General features: G+C 44.4%; 1 protein-coding gene across 7 annotated transcripts in view; it reads left to right on the forward strand.

Annotated features, from left to right (window-relative positions):
* Nucleotides 1–15,100, forward strand: part of raraa (retinoic acid receptor, alpha a) — a 136,228-nt gene that overhangs the window by 118,069 nt on the left and 3,059 nt on the right. For all 7 annotated transcript variants that reach the window (XM_020606214.1, XM_020606217.1, XM_020606212.1 and 4 more), the window contains 2 exons: nt 4,854–5,002; nt 10,366–10,507. In XM_020606214.1, coding sequence (XP_020461870.1) covers nt 4,854–5,002; nt 10,366–10,507 — 291 coding nt within the window. The remainder of the gene's footprint in view (nt 1–4,853; nt 5,003–10,365; nt 10,508–15,100) is intronic.

Consider the following 15,100-nt stretch of genomic DNA (forward strand, 5'->3'; position numbering starts at 1 on the left):
TACTTCTTATCATATTCCTGAAATGTAAACCACAAATCTAAATATTTAGCAAAAGCACTATGCATGAGTGAAGCCCTTCTCTGCTACCTTGATGGTGTTTCACTGCACATGAAAGCTCTTAGTTGCTGCCAGTTGTTTTTCTGGACATGCATGATGCATTGGTGTATAACTCCCAGGATTTTGCAAGCCAGTCTCCGTCCCTGGGGCACTTCCACTGGCCATTACTTTAGGCAGACTTCAAAGCAGGCCTGGATGCTACAGCCTGTGGCATGGTGGTCTGTCACTGCATGGAAAGACAAATGAATCTCTATATGTCCTTCTGTGTATCTTACACATGGCCAGCGTGGGTGTGTATATGTGCATATGTGTGGGTCCAAATAAGTTAATAGAAGCCAGGCGAACACAATGGCCCGTGATTGAGTAGGATTCAACAAAGTGGAAGACCCTGTCAAAGCCCTCGTTCTCCTCCTCCATCCTCGCTGCCTTCATTTTTCTCTGGCTCTCCATACTGCAGTCCCGCAAGCCAACCAGCCAGCCTGCTAATGTAGTTAGCTTCCCCCTAATGACGGTGAAATCTCATTAATATGCTTCACAGCTGGGTCCAGTAACCAGTGGGGATGAAGGTAATCAAATCTCAGAGGACTAACCTAGAGCTGAACCTCAAGACCTGGGATGAGACGTCCCAGCGTCTGGAGGCTTGATGATAGCTGGTGGGCTTTGTGTATGTGTGCGTGTGTGTCTTGGTCTGGCTTTTTTTTTTTTTTGCTCTTGATGCCTTTGAAGTGCTGATGTTAGCCAGGCTGTATTATGTCAGTATTACAGCTCGAGCCAGTTCATCATTAGAATCAATATCATTTCTGTCTTTTCTGAATTTGTCCATTCAGCTCTAGTCATGCCATGATTGTTTATGGAGGATGTGGCTGCAAAGGGAGCAGCTTCGCTCTAAGTGCACTTGTGGCTCATGATGTATGCAAAGTGAGTCTGAAGAGTGGCATTACAGACCACTCACACTTGGGTGTAATTAAATCATTGGTGCTTTGACTCTGAGATCAAGAATATCGAGGCACATTAAGCTATTAAGATATTTGGGGGCTGAACATGTACACCCTGCCATACAAACGCACAGTGTTCATAATACTTGCCTCTGAATCTCAATATTAAAGAGAGAGAGACCTAAGCAAATTACATCTCGGAGCTTTTATATGTTGGTCATTCAGAATTGGTTTAATTAAATAAATACATTGTTCCTTCACTGCCAACTCGCACGTTGTTCAACCCAGTTAAGTAGAAAATTCAGAATTTGAAATGATTTCATTAATTTTTAATGCACACATTACTTTAAATGTGCCAAAAATAGCTGGAAGACACAGTCAGCGGTCAGTTGTGACACTGCCACAGCCTCCTTTAAATGGACTTGTGCTGGTTCAACGAAGTGCATTGTCACCTGTGTTTGTTTTCTGGTTGCACCTGACATCCCGTGCTGTTTAGTCCCCACTCTGGGACTGGTCTGACAACATGCCAGGCTGCAGGCTTAAATCCAGCCTCGTGTCTGGTTACAACAATTGCGGTGATCATACAATCCGTGTGGTTTATGTTTCACTTCCTCACCACAGTACAATGATTCCTTATCAGTTACTCCTGCTGTTTTTAATTTAAACATTATTTTCAGGGTTGCAGGTTTGTATCCCCAAGCAAAGCCCAGTGTTATTGTCTTTTCATGCTAGTCCTCTTGGCTAAAAGAATGATATTCTAGCTGTAGCTGGAGTATTAGTTACCGAGGTGACTTTACAGGCTCTGGAGGGGCTCCGGCCTGGAAACCCTGCCAGGCCCACAAATTTCCCGTGTTAACATGTTACAAGGATATCGAGGGAAGCTCTCCAGGCGAGTATGAGTCAGTTCTTCCAGTGTTTATGTGTTATGATTTGGTGAATCAGACAATAGGCAGGCTTGTATATGATGACTGGTGTAGATCAGAGTTTGGATGTCGGCTGGTGTTGAATAATGCCTGGTTGAAAGCTACCAAAGGGCTGAGCAGCTCCGTCCACAGGCCTGCCATTGTTTTTGTTCCATGCCTCAGCTTGACAAAGCTCCAGAAGCCAGCCATTGTATTTAATTACAGTCGCCAGCCCCCTCACAGACTCTTGTCCTTGTGTCCCAGATTTCCATGGGTGCTCTCATTAAGACGGTGTATTCTGCATTTGCTTATGTGTGTGTATGTGTCAAACCAATGAAGCTTTTTTTTAATGGCTCCAGGAAAGCCCTTAGCCTGTGTAAATGTAGGCTCGGATGCAGTTTTTATGTTTGTGTGTGGGTGGCACATCTGTTAGTCTGTGTGTTCCTAATGAAGGTACCCTTAATTTGGATGAATAGCTCTGTGGTCACACTAATAATGCAGGGCTGTAATCAGCACAGAAAAGTGAATGGGTTTTTTTGTTTGTTTTTTTGCTAATGAGAAAATATGCCATGTTATGTAAGGGCTGCTCTATTTAAGTTTAATTTGTTTGATGTGGCAGCTGCATGGCTCAGTGGCATGAGCAAAGATCGCCTGTGATGACACCAATAAAATGGCAAAGAACAGACTTGCCGTTGCCAAAATCTGTCCTCCTCCTCACACCCAGTTCACTTTGTGACTGAATCACCTTGCTGTTTCCTTCTCAACTAGAGTAAAACTAAAGCATGCCTTCTTCTTGTATTGCTATATGAACATATGACCTGCCCACACATTCTCTAAGAGAATTAGGTAGGTCCCCTATCGTTCCTGTCCTCTAATCATATCTGAATCAAATCTGTAAATGTTCTCAAAGCTTCATCTTAAATTCCGACAGGTAGGTTTGTGTGTGTGAGCGTATACCCGAGGGAGAAACATGAGAAAAGTCATGCAACCTTGCTCTGACTTTGTTAACTGGTTTTATAACTTCATCTGTTTTGTATTTTCGTTCAGTGTTCCAACACATCACATTTCTCTCTCTCCTATGTCTTTTTTAACCTCGTATCTTTTGAAAAACTCCCTGTCTGTGCAACAGAAAAGCATTCAGAAGTAAATAATATGTGTATGACTCCAGACTGTGGTTCATACTGTTACAACTTGTTTTTTTTTTACCTGCTTTCAGAAATGTTTAAAATCAAGTTAGTTTCATGCCTGAACTGTTACTGCCCCTTTTACACCAAGAGCTTAAAAGGTTGCTGTTAGTGTGAAAGTAACATATGATATCAGGGCCTCATAAATGAAAAGTCTGAATGTCCCCGGTCTGATAGGTTGCCGCTGTTAGGCGTTGCAATGTGAGCTTTATAGCCGTTTAGTTTAACTGTCCCTGCCACCTGAAACCCACTTGGATATGATCGGTGTGTTTTCCTGATGGCAGAGATATCAGACAGGCTTCGTGGAAGCTCGATTCTGGTGTACGATGCTTGTGTTTGTTATTTTTTCCAGAACACCTTGAATATATCTGGGCATCGGGTTGGTTTATTTTGGTTGTTCTGAATGTAATCTTCCCCTGGACCATCTGCTGCATGCCATGGATATTGGCAAGCTAAGATCTGCACACGAACACTATAATAGGATAGGAAAGTGTGTGTTCATGTGTGTGAATAAGAGAAAGCAGGGGAGAAAGCCTCCTTGCTTTATATTACCTAATGTGCACTGCAAGTATAGATGTGTGTGTTGTGTCAGGGTCCAATGTAGTATTTGTCTGCAGAGTGGTCATGTGGAGTGTGTTCACAGCAGTACTACAGTCCCACTCTGTTAAATATAGACAGCTTATTTACACCTAAGCACTAAGCAGCTTGTCGGCCTCCCCAGTCCCTCCTCTGTGTAACAGATGATGCTCGATGGAGCAGTGTGGGTGGTGGACCTGTGTAATTTAGGGATGTAAAGATACTGTATTTGTAATTTCAGGATAGAAAACTTTCTTGATACCAACTTGGGACTGTGACTGCATGTACCACGATATTATATATGGTTATTCCACTATTATAACTATGTTCAGCTCGCGGTTTCAAACTAACACAGCGGATGTTCCGTCGTCTACTTTTCAGCAGCATTTCAGTTTTGCTGTTTCAAGAAATGACACGGGCAGAAAGGAAATTGAGTTTCACTGCCAGATGAAGGCAATACTAGCCCTGTTTAGGACAGAGACAGTCCTGGATACATCTCACAGAAACAGTCTTTGCACAGCAGCTTACCTCCCCATAATCCCACCCCACTTTGTTTACATGCACAAGCGCACAAAATAAGGGAGGCCCACAAAGGATGATGGCCTCTTTGTGTTTAGTGTGCTGTTACTGAATTAGACCTGAGTGAGGTAGGTGTGTGGATTTGGTTCCAGGTAAACAAGTCACAAAGACCCGATTTGCTTGGTCAAAAGCAGAGAGAATTATGCTCAGCTTTGTTTGCAGTATTTTGATGAGTAAAGTGCATGATTTATCTTTTAATATTTTAAGGCACAAAAGCACAATTTAAAAATAAATACAAGCACAATTTCAGGCCCAGAGGAGTAAACCTGTCTTTGAACCTGCTAGCAAAGCAAGCCGTAATTTCAGCGATAAATAAGGATACTGCAGAGGCTGGTTTCATTGGTGCTCTGATGATGCCTGTGTTTATTCTTTGAAGATATTTTTGCAGTCTTTTCTGATAGATCTGAAAAAGCCTGATCAAGAAATTGCTCTTACAATATTTATAAAGTTCTCCTTCTGGTGATTTGTATTGGATGTCATCAACAGTGTATCTGTCTGGACTGGATTGTTTAAAATCTGTGTGCGTTTATCCCACTGATATTGATCAGTGCCGCATAACTGTCAGCATTTCACCTGATAGTGTTCACTAACCCCTCTTGTTGCTCCTTGCCCCTCCACAGCGATAGAGACCCAGAGTACCAGCTCAGAAGAGATAGTACCAAGCCCGCCCTCACCTCCCCCGCCGCCCCGAGTCTACAAGCCCTGCTTTGTGTGCCAGGACAAGTCCTCAGGGTACCACTATGGTGTCAGCGCCTGCGAGGGCTGCAAGGTGAGATTCCCGTCCTTCCTCTGAATCTGCCAAGCAAGCAAGATGTTTGTCGGTCCTGCAACTCTCACTAGGACAAAAAATAAACAAGTCTTCACTGTCTTAGTGATGATGGAAATAATAAGGCTCATCATTTGGAATATTTCACATTCGTGTGGGTTTTTCCAGTGTGGAGAATTATTCACTAACATCTGTTTTATTGGGCTGCCTAGTTACCAATACAGCCTCTTTCAACTCTATCTGCACTCATTATAAACAAGATAACACACACAGAGCAGCAAAGATGCATGATATGCCCACGTCGGCTGTCTTATCAATACAGCCATGTTACACACAGGTGCACCTCATGTCCCCACTGTCGTGAAGCCTCTTCAGCACCCGTGTAACATTAGTTATCAGGTGATATTCGCTGTGTGCATGCGTACATGTTCTCCCGTTCATGTGAACACACACACCTCTTTGGCTCTGAGCCTTGGGAACAGTGAGATAGAGTTGTGTAAGCTCACAGGAGGATAGAGGTGAAGAGGAGCGGAATCTCTGGAATGTAATGTAATGTCTCTGCCAGGTGCAACCCTTGTATTTCTGCAACATTTCAGAAACCACCCTGAATGTATCTAATAGTATTTCTACAGTTGCAGAGTAAGAATGACAACACGAGTGTACAAATCGTCTTGAGAGGTTTTGTCGTGACAGCATCTCTGTGTGTAGCAAGAGGACATAGGGAGCAGTTGGCTGAAGACAGACAGGGTGGTGCTGATGGTGACAGGTGCCTGCTGGACCCTTTGACTTATTGACTGCTGAGCTAATACTGTGGTCTGTCTTTCCATATGTGCAGAGATGGAAGTAGTGTTGAATGAGGGGGGAGCAGAGCAGAGAGAAAAAGCCATATTGAAGAAAGCAGGAGGCAGTAGCAGTGAAAAAATATGAAAGCGTAAGGAAGGCCAGAAACCCAGGGGGAATGTAGAAATGCCGACAAAATGGTACAAAGATGGGGGAGACTGCAGTGAGTGAGTCGGCAGGAAGGAGAGAGCAGGCTGTGCTCTGGGAGGCATGGTGAGCTGAAAAGAGAGAGAGAGAAGTGGGGGTGGTTGGAGAGGCAGCAGATTAGGCAACGGGGTACAGGGGCCACAGCTGAACTCATTGACACCAAAAAGAAAGACAGTCAGTGCACCAGAGCACGGGGGAAGGGAGAAACCAGTAAAGAATGCACAAAGGGAGGCTAGTGCAGGAAAACTAGGATTCTGGCACATGTCTATAAACAAACACATTACCCTTTAACACAGACCCTCTGAGCACTCCATGACACTTAACCTGGTTTCCACATGTGACTTGTAAAAGTCCATAAAAGCTGACCACTGTGTTGTTTTATAAGGGCAACCAAACTGTTGCTTCATGGGTCCTGTGGGTGCTTAATATGAGAAATGTAAAACAGAGTTTTCCAAAGTTAAGGTTGCAAAATCTGTGAAAATGTATTTTTTTTAAATGAAGCGTGATGCTCATACTAAAGAGAAAGAGAGGGAGAAGCTGCTTCCAGGTTTTATTCAGGATAGTGAAAACATGACTGTCAAAGATGGTCACATCATAACTGTAGAGCCAGAAAGAAGATGGGGAGAACTGAGAAGGAGCAGCAGTGTGTGTGTGTGTGTGTGCGTGTGTGTTATATACTTCAGAGGGAGAGAGGTTAAGCACAAGTGTTTGAGAAAAAGGATGATGTGTGTAGCTGATGTTTCGTTCCTCGTGCCAAGTATTTTACAGTGTGTATCACCGATGTGGAGGCATTATTATTTTTGGGTTGTACGTCTGTCCTGTCCATTTTTGTGAACGAGACAAGTCAACTGTTTCAGCTGTGGCTTTGGCATGCTGTTGAGTTTTGTTTGTAGGACTCACTTAAATTACAGCACCCATGTTCATTGATGTGTTTGAATTGTTTTTGGAGAACAAAGGTCTCTAAAATTTAAGAATAATCTGCAATATATCAGGTAATACAGTACAAGTACAGTAAGCATGCTTTCAAAAATACTGCGATAAATAGTTTTGATGCCTCCGCGCTGTCACTAGCCATGGATGGACCTATTATTATTTGGGTTGTCCATCCGTCCATCCAGCTCAGAAACGCTTTGAGTGAATTTCTTAAATTTGGCATAAATAAATGTCCACTCAGACTCAAAAATGATTAGATTTTGGTGATCAAAGGTCAAGGTCAGTGACCTCACGTCTGTCCTTTTCCCGTGAATTTGACCAGTTGGCAGAGGCGTACATCTGCAAAACGGTAATTCTAGTTCCTAGTCCAGTCTGGGTTCATAATTGGTCAACGACACATTATATGTTTTCAGCCTGTGTTAGCCTGTGTGCAGGGTAGCTGATCACATAACAGTGCTAATCTGAAGAATTCAGGATTCTCTGTACCGCTGACTTCACAGGAGATGATGTTGCATAGCATATTCACTAATTCAGCACTACGAGCTTGTGGATGTATATGCTTGTCTCATCTAAGGCTCGGGTAAGTCGAAGGTTAGCAGCATTGGCTTTGCTGCAGCGCGCCAAACTACAAAGGTGTTTCCTGGGGGCTGCAGTGAGCAGAGGAAACGGGAGGGGGATGCTGAGCTCTGCTACTGGGAGACAGCTCATTCCTTTATTGTTTAAGTTCTACCACCCACACATATTCACCGGCATTGCACTTCTTTCCCCCCTGCAGATATGAACACTTAAACATTAAATATGCATGCCCACCCCCTCATGTTTATGTTTTTGTCTTGGAGACATGGCAGCACAGAGCAGGCAATCTCTCCTCCTGATATCCACTGCGATGGGAGGAAATGAGCATATTTCCAAAATCCCTAACCAGTTCCTGCATGAATGTCCTCTGTTTGCTGTGTTTTTGGAATGGCGCCCTTACCAAGCATCCATCTTTACAAATGTGTAGGCTGTAGAAGTTGCAGCCTAGTAATACAGGTGCACACATGCACAGACGGAACAGGAGGCTGGGAATGCACTCGTAATCTGGGCACAGTGTGACTTTCACACTGTGCTACTTAATAAAGCATTTCCTCACACACGAAAAGTGGAACACACTCAAACACATGAAGCTCATACCACACACCAGGTAGCTGTGAATTCAGGAGCACATGACACATGGAGTCAGGTTTGTGTTGCTACCGTTGGCTCCTCTTTTTCATCCCGCTCTCCCACTCCCTCTGAACACTGCAGGATGGCTGAAGGACCCGCTGAGGGCCCTTGTTGGGTTGATTAAGCAGCAATACAAAAAAGAGGCTTAAGGGCCTCAGGAAGCAATGACTCCTTAAAGATGGAGATTGAGGGGGCAAAAACAATCAACTGGCCCACGAGCCAGCAGCAACAGCCAATCAGGATGCGATGTGTGAAGGCACCTGAGCCACATGGTGTCAGGAGGACGTTGGTAGGTCCCCTGGTGGCCCTGGGGGTCAGGGTCAGGGCACCGTTGTATCAAAAAAGAGCATGAAACATGTACACAGGCACACACAAGAGATAGCAGGGTTGTATCTGCTGTAGCCACCAAACATTTCATTTCTCCTCTCGGGGTGGTGCTAGACAAGCAGGACTAGCAGCAAGGTATCAGGGCTGAAAAGGATCGAGTCTTCCCTGCTTCTCCAAGTTTAAAAATGAATAGCGTGCGTCAACAGGTTGCAAATTAAATATGAGGCCTTGATGAAGTCACGACACATATTAGACTGGGTGACCTTCTGCGAAAATTAAGCGCTTCCTGTTCCAGCTGGAAGCTATCACATGTTATTGGCACTATCATTTGCACTGGTAGTACCGTGCTCAACCAGATACGTGATGACAAGTGTACACACTTCCTCTTTATAGTTCACCAGAAGCCTGAATCACTTCCCCGTCAGTGGATGGGTGATGTGAGAAGAGGCTGGTGATCTGAGAAGGACAAATTGCGGGCTTAGGTCCACCAGCCATCTGTCAGCTAGCAAACCTAATCCCTCAGCATGGGATGGGGCTCCCTCCCTCTCTACTCTACCACACCACACTCCTACCCACCTCCCTTGCTGGCCTCGCCCACCCTCCTACCCACCAAAACATAACCTGTGCCCCACTGCGTCTCACCAATACTGACTCTGACCTGTATTACATTAGTTCAGTGCCTTGGTTGCTGAGCACTCAGTCAGTTGTGGCTGATTTGCATTAACCTCTTTTAATCTCTTTGACACTAAAGCAGATGTTTAAACGCTAAGGGCACATAGGTTAACACTGATTTTTATTGGGGGGCATGAAAGTTATGAGGCATTGCTTTGTCATTGTGGGCTCAGTGTTTATAGAACTTCTTGGATCCAAAGCACATTTCTACATAAACATTACTTGAAATCATACATTCACACAACATAGATTTCATAATTTTTTACAACATAAAGATGATCAAACTTTTTCTTTCATTGTGTTTCTTTCATTAGAAATTTGCAAGTGTAGTTTTTTGGTAAACATGAATGCTTTGTAATTTGTGACCCAGGAGGGTCACGGGTTTCATTTGGGATGTACACTGTGCTCGGTTTCTGTATCTTGCTTTTGTGCAGTCAAACCATAATATTCCCAGAAAGCTCACACTTCAGCTCAATGACCAAAACAAGCTGATTATAATTTGTCCTCAACCCTCACATCCTTGGAATAATTTGTCAAATTCATTCTTTGACTTGTTTTGATCCTACGCTCCAATTATACTGAAAAGGAAAATGCATTCTTTTTGGTTCTTACAGTTCACTTCCAGCCTATGATTGTCTCTCTCTCTCTCTTGTAAAATGCACTTGACCTGGATCTAGACTTGCTTATTTCTGGCTGTGTAAACTAGGCCACAGTTGTGTGGCACCCAGTAACCCTTATGCCTTTTGCCTCAAAAGCCTTCAGCTCTGAGACATCCCTGAAAGTGCTTTGTGGCTGGTCTCAAGTGGCCCTTGCTGAGCAGATGGGTGAACTCATGAGATGGTGGCAGTCCACTGTCCAGATTATGTCACATAAGCCCTTTAAAGATTTAACTGTTTGGTGGTTCATTGCGTTTTAGTCCCAATTTCATATGGCCATTCTTCATGGCGTCTTTAACCTCGCAGGTCATTAGGTTTTTTTAGTTGGGAACTGGATGAAGAGGGCCACTGTAAACATGGGCAAGATATTTGCATAAGGCAACTAAAGCTCATAATAAAAGCAGCGATGTTGACAGATCATATATATGCTAGGCAACAATACAGCGTTATTTGCTGAGCAATTTAGTTATTTGCTGCTCTATTTGCCAGGACAGCCTTATTTCCTTGACTTCTCTTTTGCTGCCCGTCCCTGTGCCGGCACCTGTCCTCCCTCCTCCTGCTCATGTGTCTGTCTCTGTCACACAGGGCTTCTTTCGGAGAAGCATCCAGAAGAACATGGTGTACACGTGTCACCGAGAGAAGAACTGCATCATCAACAAAGTCACCCGCAACCGCTGCCAGTACTGTCGTCTGCAGAAGTGCCTGGAAGTTGGGATGTCCAAGGAGTGTGAGTCTAAAAGCTGTGTTACACAGAACACCCTGCTCCTGCAGATCTAAACATAGATGTTTAAAGCCGGAGGGGTTAGCATGATTGTTACCACTGCAGGAAGTCTTTAGCTACAGCATTTGTTGACATTTGTTTCACTATTAACATTGCATAAGTGTCCATTATTGCTGCACACACACACATTAGATTTGACAGCAATACATCTGGGAATGTGTGTGCTTGTTTTGTCAACAACTCACGACTTTATTTAACATCTGAAGGACCAGTCAGATAAAATATAGTATGCCATAATGTTGCTGGTTGGGTGGAACCCCTAGCCAGCCTGTGGGATCAATCAGAGTTAGTCAAAGTAAAATCAAAGCTGTTAATTTCAGCGTTTAGCTGTTACCCTTTTCATCAAATTTTTTTTTTATTTTTGAGGTTTTAGTGTGAAGAGAATATCCGCTGTAAAAGCGAGACAAAGGGTAGCGTTGATGCAGGCTGGCAGTAACGGTCAGGATGTCGCCAGGCTTGGCAGGCTGCTGTGATGAATATGTTCTCACCTGCCGAGAGTGAAAGAGCAGGCGTCTGCTCCCATCATTGCACCCCCGGGGGCTGGATGAACTTACACTCTCACACACATACACACAAGCGGTCAGACTTGATAAAGTAATTGGTAGAGGTGTGACCACAGAGAACTCAAAGGCCAGCGGGGTTTTTACCTCAACCCAACCACAGGATACACTGTTAGACACACACACACACACACACACACACACACACACACACACACAAACGCTCGCCATCATTTTACACTTAGCCAGATGTGTGTATAGGGCACATGGGTTCCCATAAACACTCAGTAGCAGGACATAGTTTAAAAAAGGCATAGAGACTCTCACAGGCACAGACCTGTTTAAATACATATACAGTACATACAGCCCTGATCACGCCATCCCTCTCTGCCCCCTGTCGTCCCAGCGCTACTTACCTCATCTTTCTGGTACAGAGGGGGCAGGGAGCACTCCCCATGCCTCAGCACTGTGGCTTACAGTAAAAGAAGTTATCCTCTGAGCTCCTTACCTTTGAATGGGGCCATTAATCATTGTTAGAAGGATAACTACAGCCAGCTCCTTTACGTGCGCACACACACACACACACACACACACACACACACACACAGGGAGAGAGAGAGAGTGAGCGAGCACACAATAGGGGAATAAGACTGAAGTTGGAGAACCATCTAGTGGTGAAGAAGTAGCACTACACAAGAGAAAATGGTTTTCTGAATGGATTCAGGTTTGGACATTTTATTGAACAGATTTCGACCCTATGTTTGCTCGGGCGGTTTTGGTTTAACAGTAAAGTCTTCTCTGACTGTGGTCACTGTGTGCAGAGTGTACAGATTGCTCATCTTGTGTCCTCAGCGGTGACTTTAGCTGGTGAAACTGGTTGGTGAGGAAGGAGAGACTGGCCATCTGGGGCCAGCAGGGAGTCTCTTCTGCTTCTCACACATACACACACAGATAAAGCATGCTCGTGCTCAATTTCATACATACATATATGGTGATAACTACAAACTGGCCTGAATAAAAGCTCTTTAACATAAATACACTCCACAGCTCCACTTAAACACCATACGCTCTTGTACACGCGCGCACACAAAAAGTGGAGCCCCCGCTAGCATCGGGGACGTCTGGGTGACCTTGTGTGTGCAGGCTGACAGTGCCAGGTCTGCTGCCAAGTGGCGATGCCAAGCAAGACGGTGTCAGAATGAGGGGAGGGTGGTGCTGGGAACAACTGGAGGTTTACAAGGGAAACGCCTGTAAGCCGAGCGCCATGTTAATATCAACCTGGCACTGTGTGTCATAATTAAGGATAACATACAATTAGGGTTGCAGTGGTATATACAGTATACCATAGTATGGAAATTGATGGTTGCCATACCATGTACATTTGGTAATTATCGGTATTGTATTAAAAAGGGCAATGCGTGTGCACCTTTCTTCCCCTCACTGCCTGTCAGACTCCACAACGGGCACCACACGCACACAGCAGACAAATGACAGAGAGAAGCAGGCTGAAATCACCAAACTCCATCCACCAAAAAAGAACTTCAATCCAGCAGCGCAAGATTACTTTGGGTATCTCAAAAACGAACACCTTGAAGAACACCATCCCTCTGTACAGATCAAAATGTGTCCCGTTTATAACTTTAATCCCAAACAATAAAATGCGCTATCAAACTGTGATATTTTCTGGGATGATTATCACACTGTGAAAATCTCATACTGTTTGGCTCCCTACATACTATACATCATGACCGTTTGTATTTAAAATGTAAATTGCAATCATTTCAATAGCAAAAACATGAAAATGGTGGAAATATTGGCTCAGTTTTGATGAATAGTAGATTCACAAGCAGGTAGAACAAAAATAAGAAGTAGAAGTTGCAGTGTGCGTACATGAAGCTACATTTAAACTTTATTCCAATATTGTAGGTTTATTCCTACTGCTGACCCTTCACCTTTTTTGTGCATCATGACTACGCAATCTTCCACGGTGTGTTTATACTAGTGTTCCAAGCAGCACCATCCTTCTCTTCCTCCCTCCCTTTATCACGCCCTCCCCATTTTATTGTCAAGCTCTCTAAGCTATCGCCCACACGTTCCTTGAGGAAGGTGTTATTTGGCAATAGAAAAAGTAATAAAAGTAAAATAGATGAAGCAGAGAAGGCTGGAGAAAGGTGCAAGGGGAGGATAACATCAGCCAGGAAGCCAGGCTGGTAGAGAAAGATGAAGGCTGGGACAGGGAAGAGTATTGAACCCAGTATGAGTGAGAAGGAAAATCAAGAGTTGAGAGAGCAGCGGGGGGAGTGGGAGGAGGGGGGTGAAAGAGGTGGGAGGACAGAGAGAGGGAGAAAGTTTCATCACTGTCGACAGTGGCTCTGCGCTGCGAGCAGCAGGAGCAGGGGGAACATTGACATTTTTATCTTTCCATTGAATTTAATCTGTGTGATGGACGAGCTGCCAGCGCTTTAATTTTCCTCACACGAATTATCCCCCTTCTGCCCACCTCTCTCCGGCTTGTGCACACAAATACGGACACACCGAGGCACCAATACAAGTTATCTATTGACTGTTAACTGTACGCTGCAGCTAAAATCCACTATGAGAACAAATGATAAAGTGATGTGTGTGTGTGTGTGTGTGTGTGTTTTTAGTTTTTATCCAAGGAACATGTAACTGCAAACAAGCCCGGATGCGAGGCCCCCCCCCCCAGCGTTCATATTGTCATAATACATCTTGAAAGATGCATTCCTTGAACACAAAAACAAATCAAAGTGCATGTTTGTGCCCACATCCACAGACACACAATAAAACAAACAGAGCCGTATTTGAGCTCCCTCGCTACCGTCGTCACCCTCCCACCCCCACCCCCAAGTTATTGCATGTGGCAATTCGCCATGACAGATCGCCAGTTGTGCCTAATAGTTCTTTAATGACTTCATTAAATTGTGTTGTACGGCTTATGATTGTGCTGCCAATTTGTCAGCACACATAATGTCTTGGCGCTAGGGATGCCCCACTTTTATTTGTGAATTAATTGTACGAAGACTTTGTTGCCGCCCCACCCCACATCCCTCGTGGCTGACAGGACACGGGTTCCCTATGAGCACCATAAGCAAGTGACCTCAGTAGCTGAGTGTTGTTAAAGAAGGCGTTCCTTCAGTTACCAAGTCATAATTAGCTCATGACTGTTATGTATTAATTTGCATGTTTTCACTGTCATATTTTATGAAACTATATAATATGTGGTTTTGATGGGTCAAACATCACTGCACAGTTTCCTAGTGCATATCCACGTTACTTTCACACATGAACTTCGACTGAAGTTCCTGATTCTCATTGTGGCTCCAGTTAAATATTTTTCTTGGTGTCTTCATTGTAAATGAGCGTTTTTCTTCACCACTGGACATTTTTCTTCTGGTTTCGAGCAGGTCACACAATAGAACGCCATCAACACACCCACTAGCGTATTGAGTACTCCAGACTACACGCTGCTGTTTTCTCACATGAGCTCCCTCTGATTCCATGTGTACTTTGTAGTAGGGAGCTTGCAGGGTAGTCTGCTTATTGTCCAGATCAGCTGACTCAGACTTTTGAGTTCTCACAAACAGCACCTCTGGCTAACATCTAGATAATTTCAGGGTTCTAGTGCATGTCCGAAATGGGCTTTAAAGTTACACCAGCCTACCACGTGCATGCCTGCCACTAAAATGCTGGTAAATCATTATGACTATATATACCACATATTATTACAGTACTGTCTGCACAGCAAGGTCTTATTCATTTCTTGTTGTAGTGCTTGGCAGTAAACATGCAGAATCGGACTTCCAGCTCTCTCCTTCCTCCTTCCACTCATGTTCTCCCAGGCAGGGAGGCTTGTCTGTGGGCTGATGAATGAGCAGCAGCACCAAGCAGTGCACCCCTTCTCTGGCCCCAGGCCAGGCCCCTCTGTCACACACAGTCATCTTCCAACAGCCTCGGTTTTCTCTCCCTTAATGGTCAAGGCTAGGATCAAGACGAGGAAAATCTGATCATAGGTCAGCAG

The sequence above is a fragment of the Monopterus albus genome, unplaced genomic scaffold (genome assembly GCF_001952655.1).
Source record: "Monopterus albus unplaced genomic scaffold, M_albus_1.0 scaffold76.1, whole genome shotgun sequence".
In the NCBI taxonomy this organism is placed as follows: Eukaryota; Metazoa; Chordata; class Actinopteri; order Synbranchiformes; family Synbranchidae; genus Monopterus; species Monopterus albus.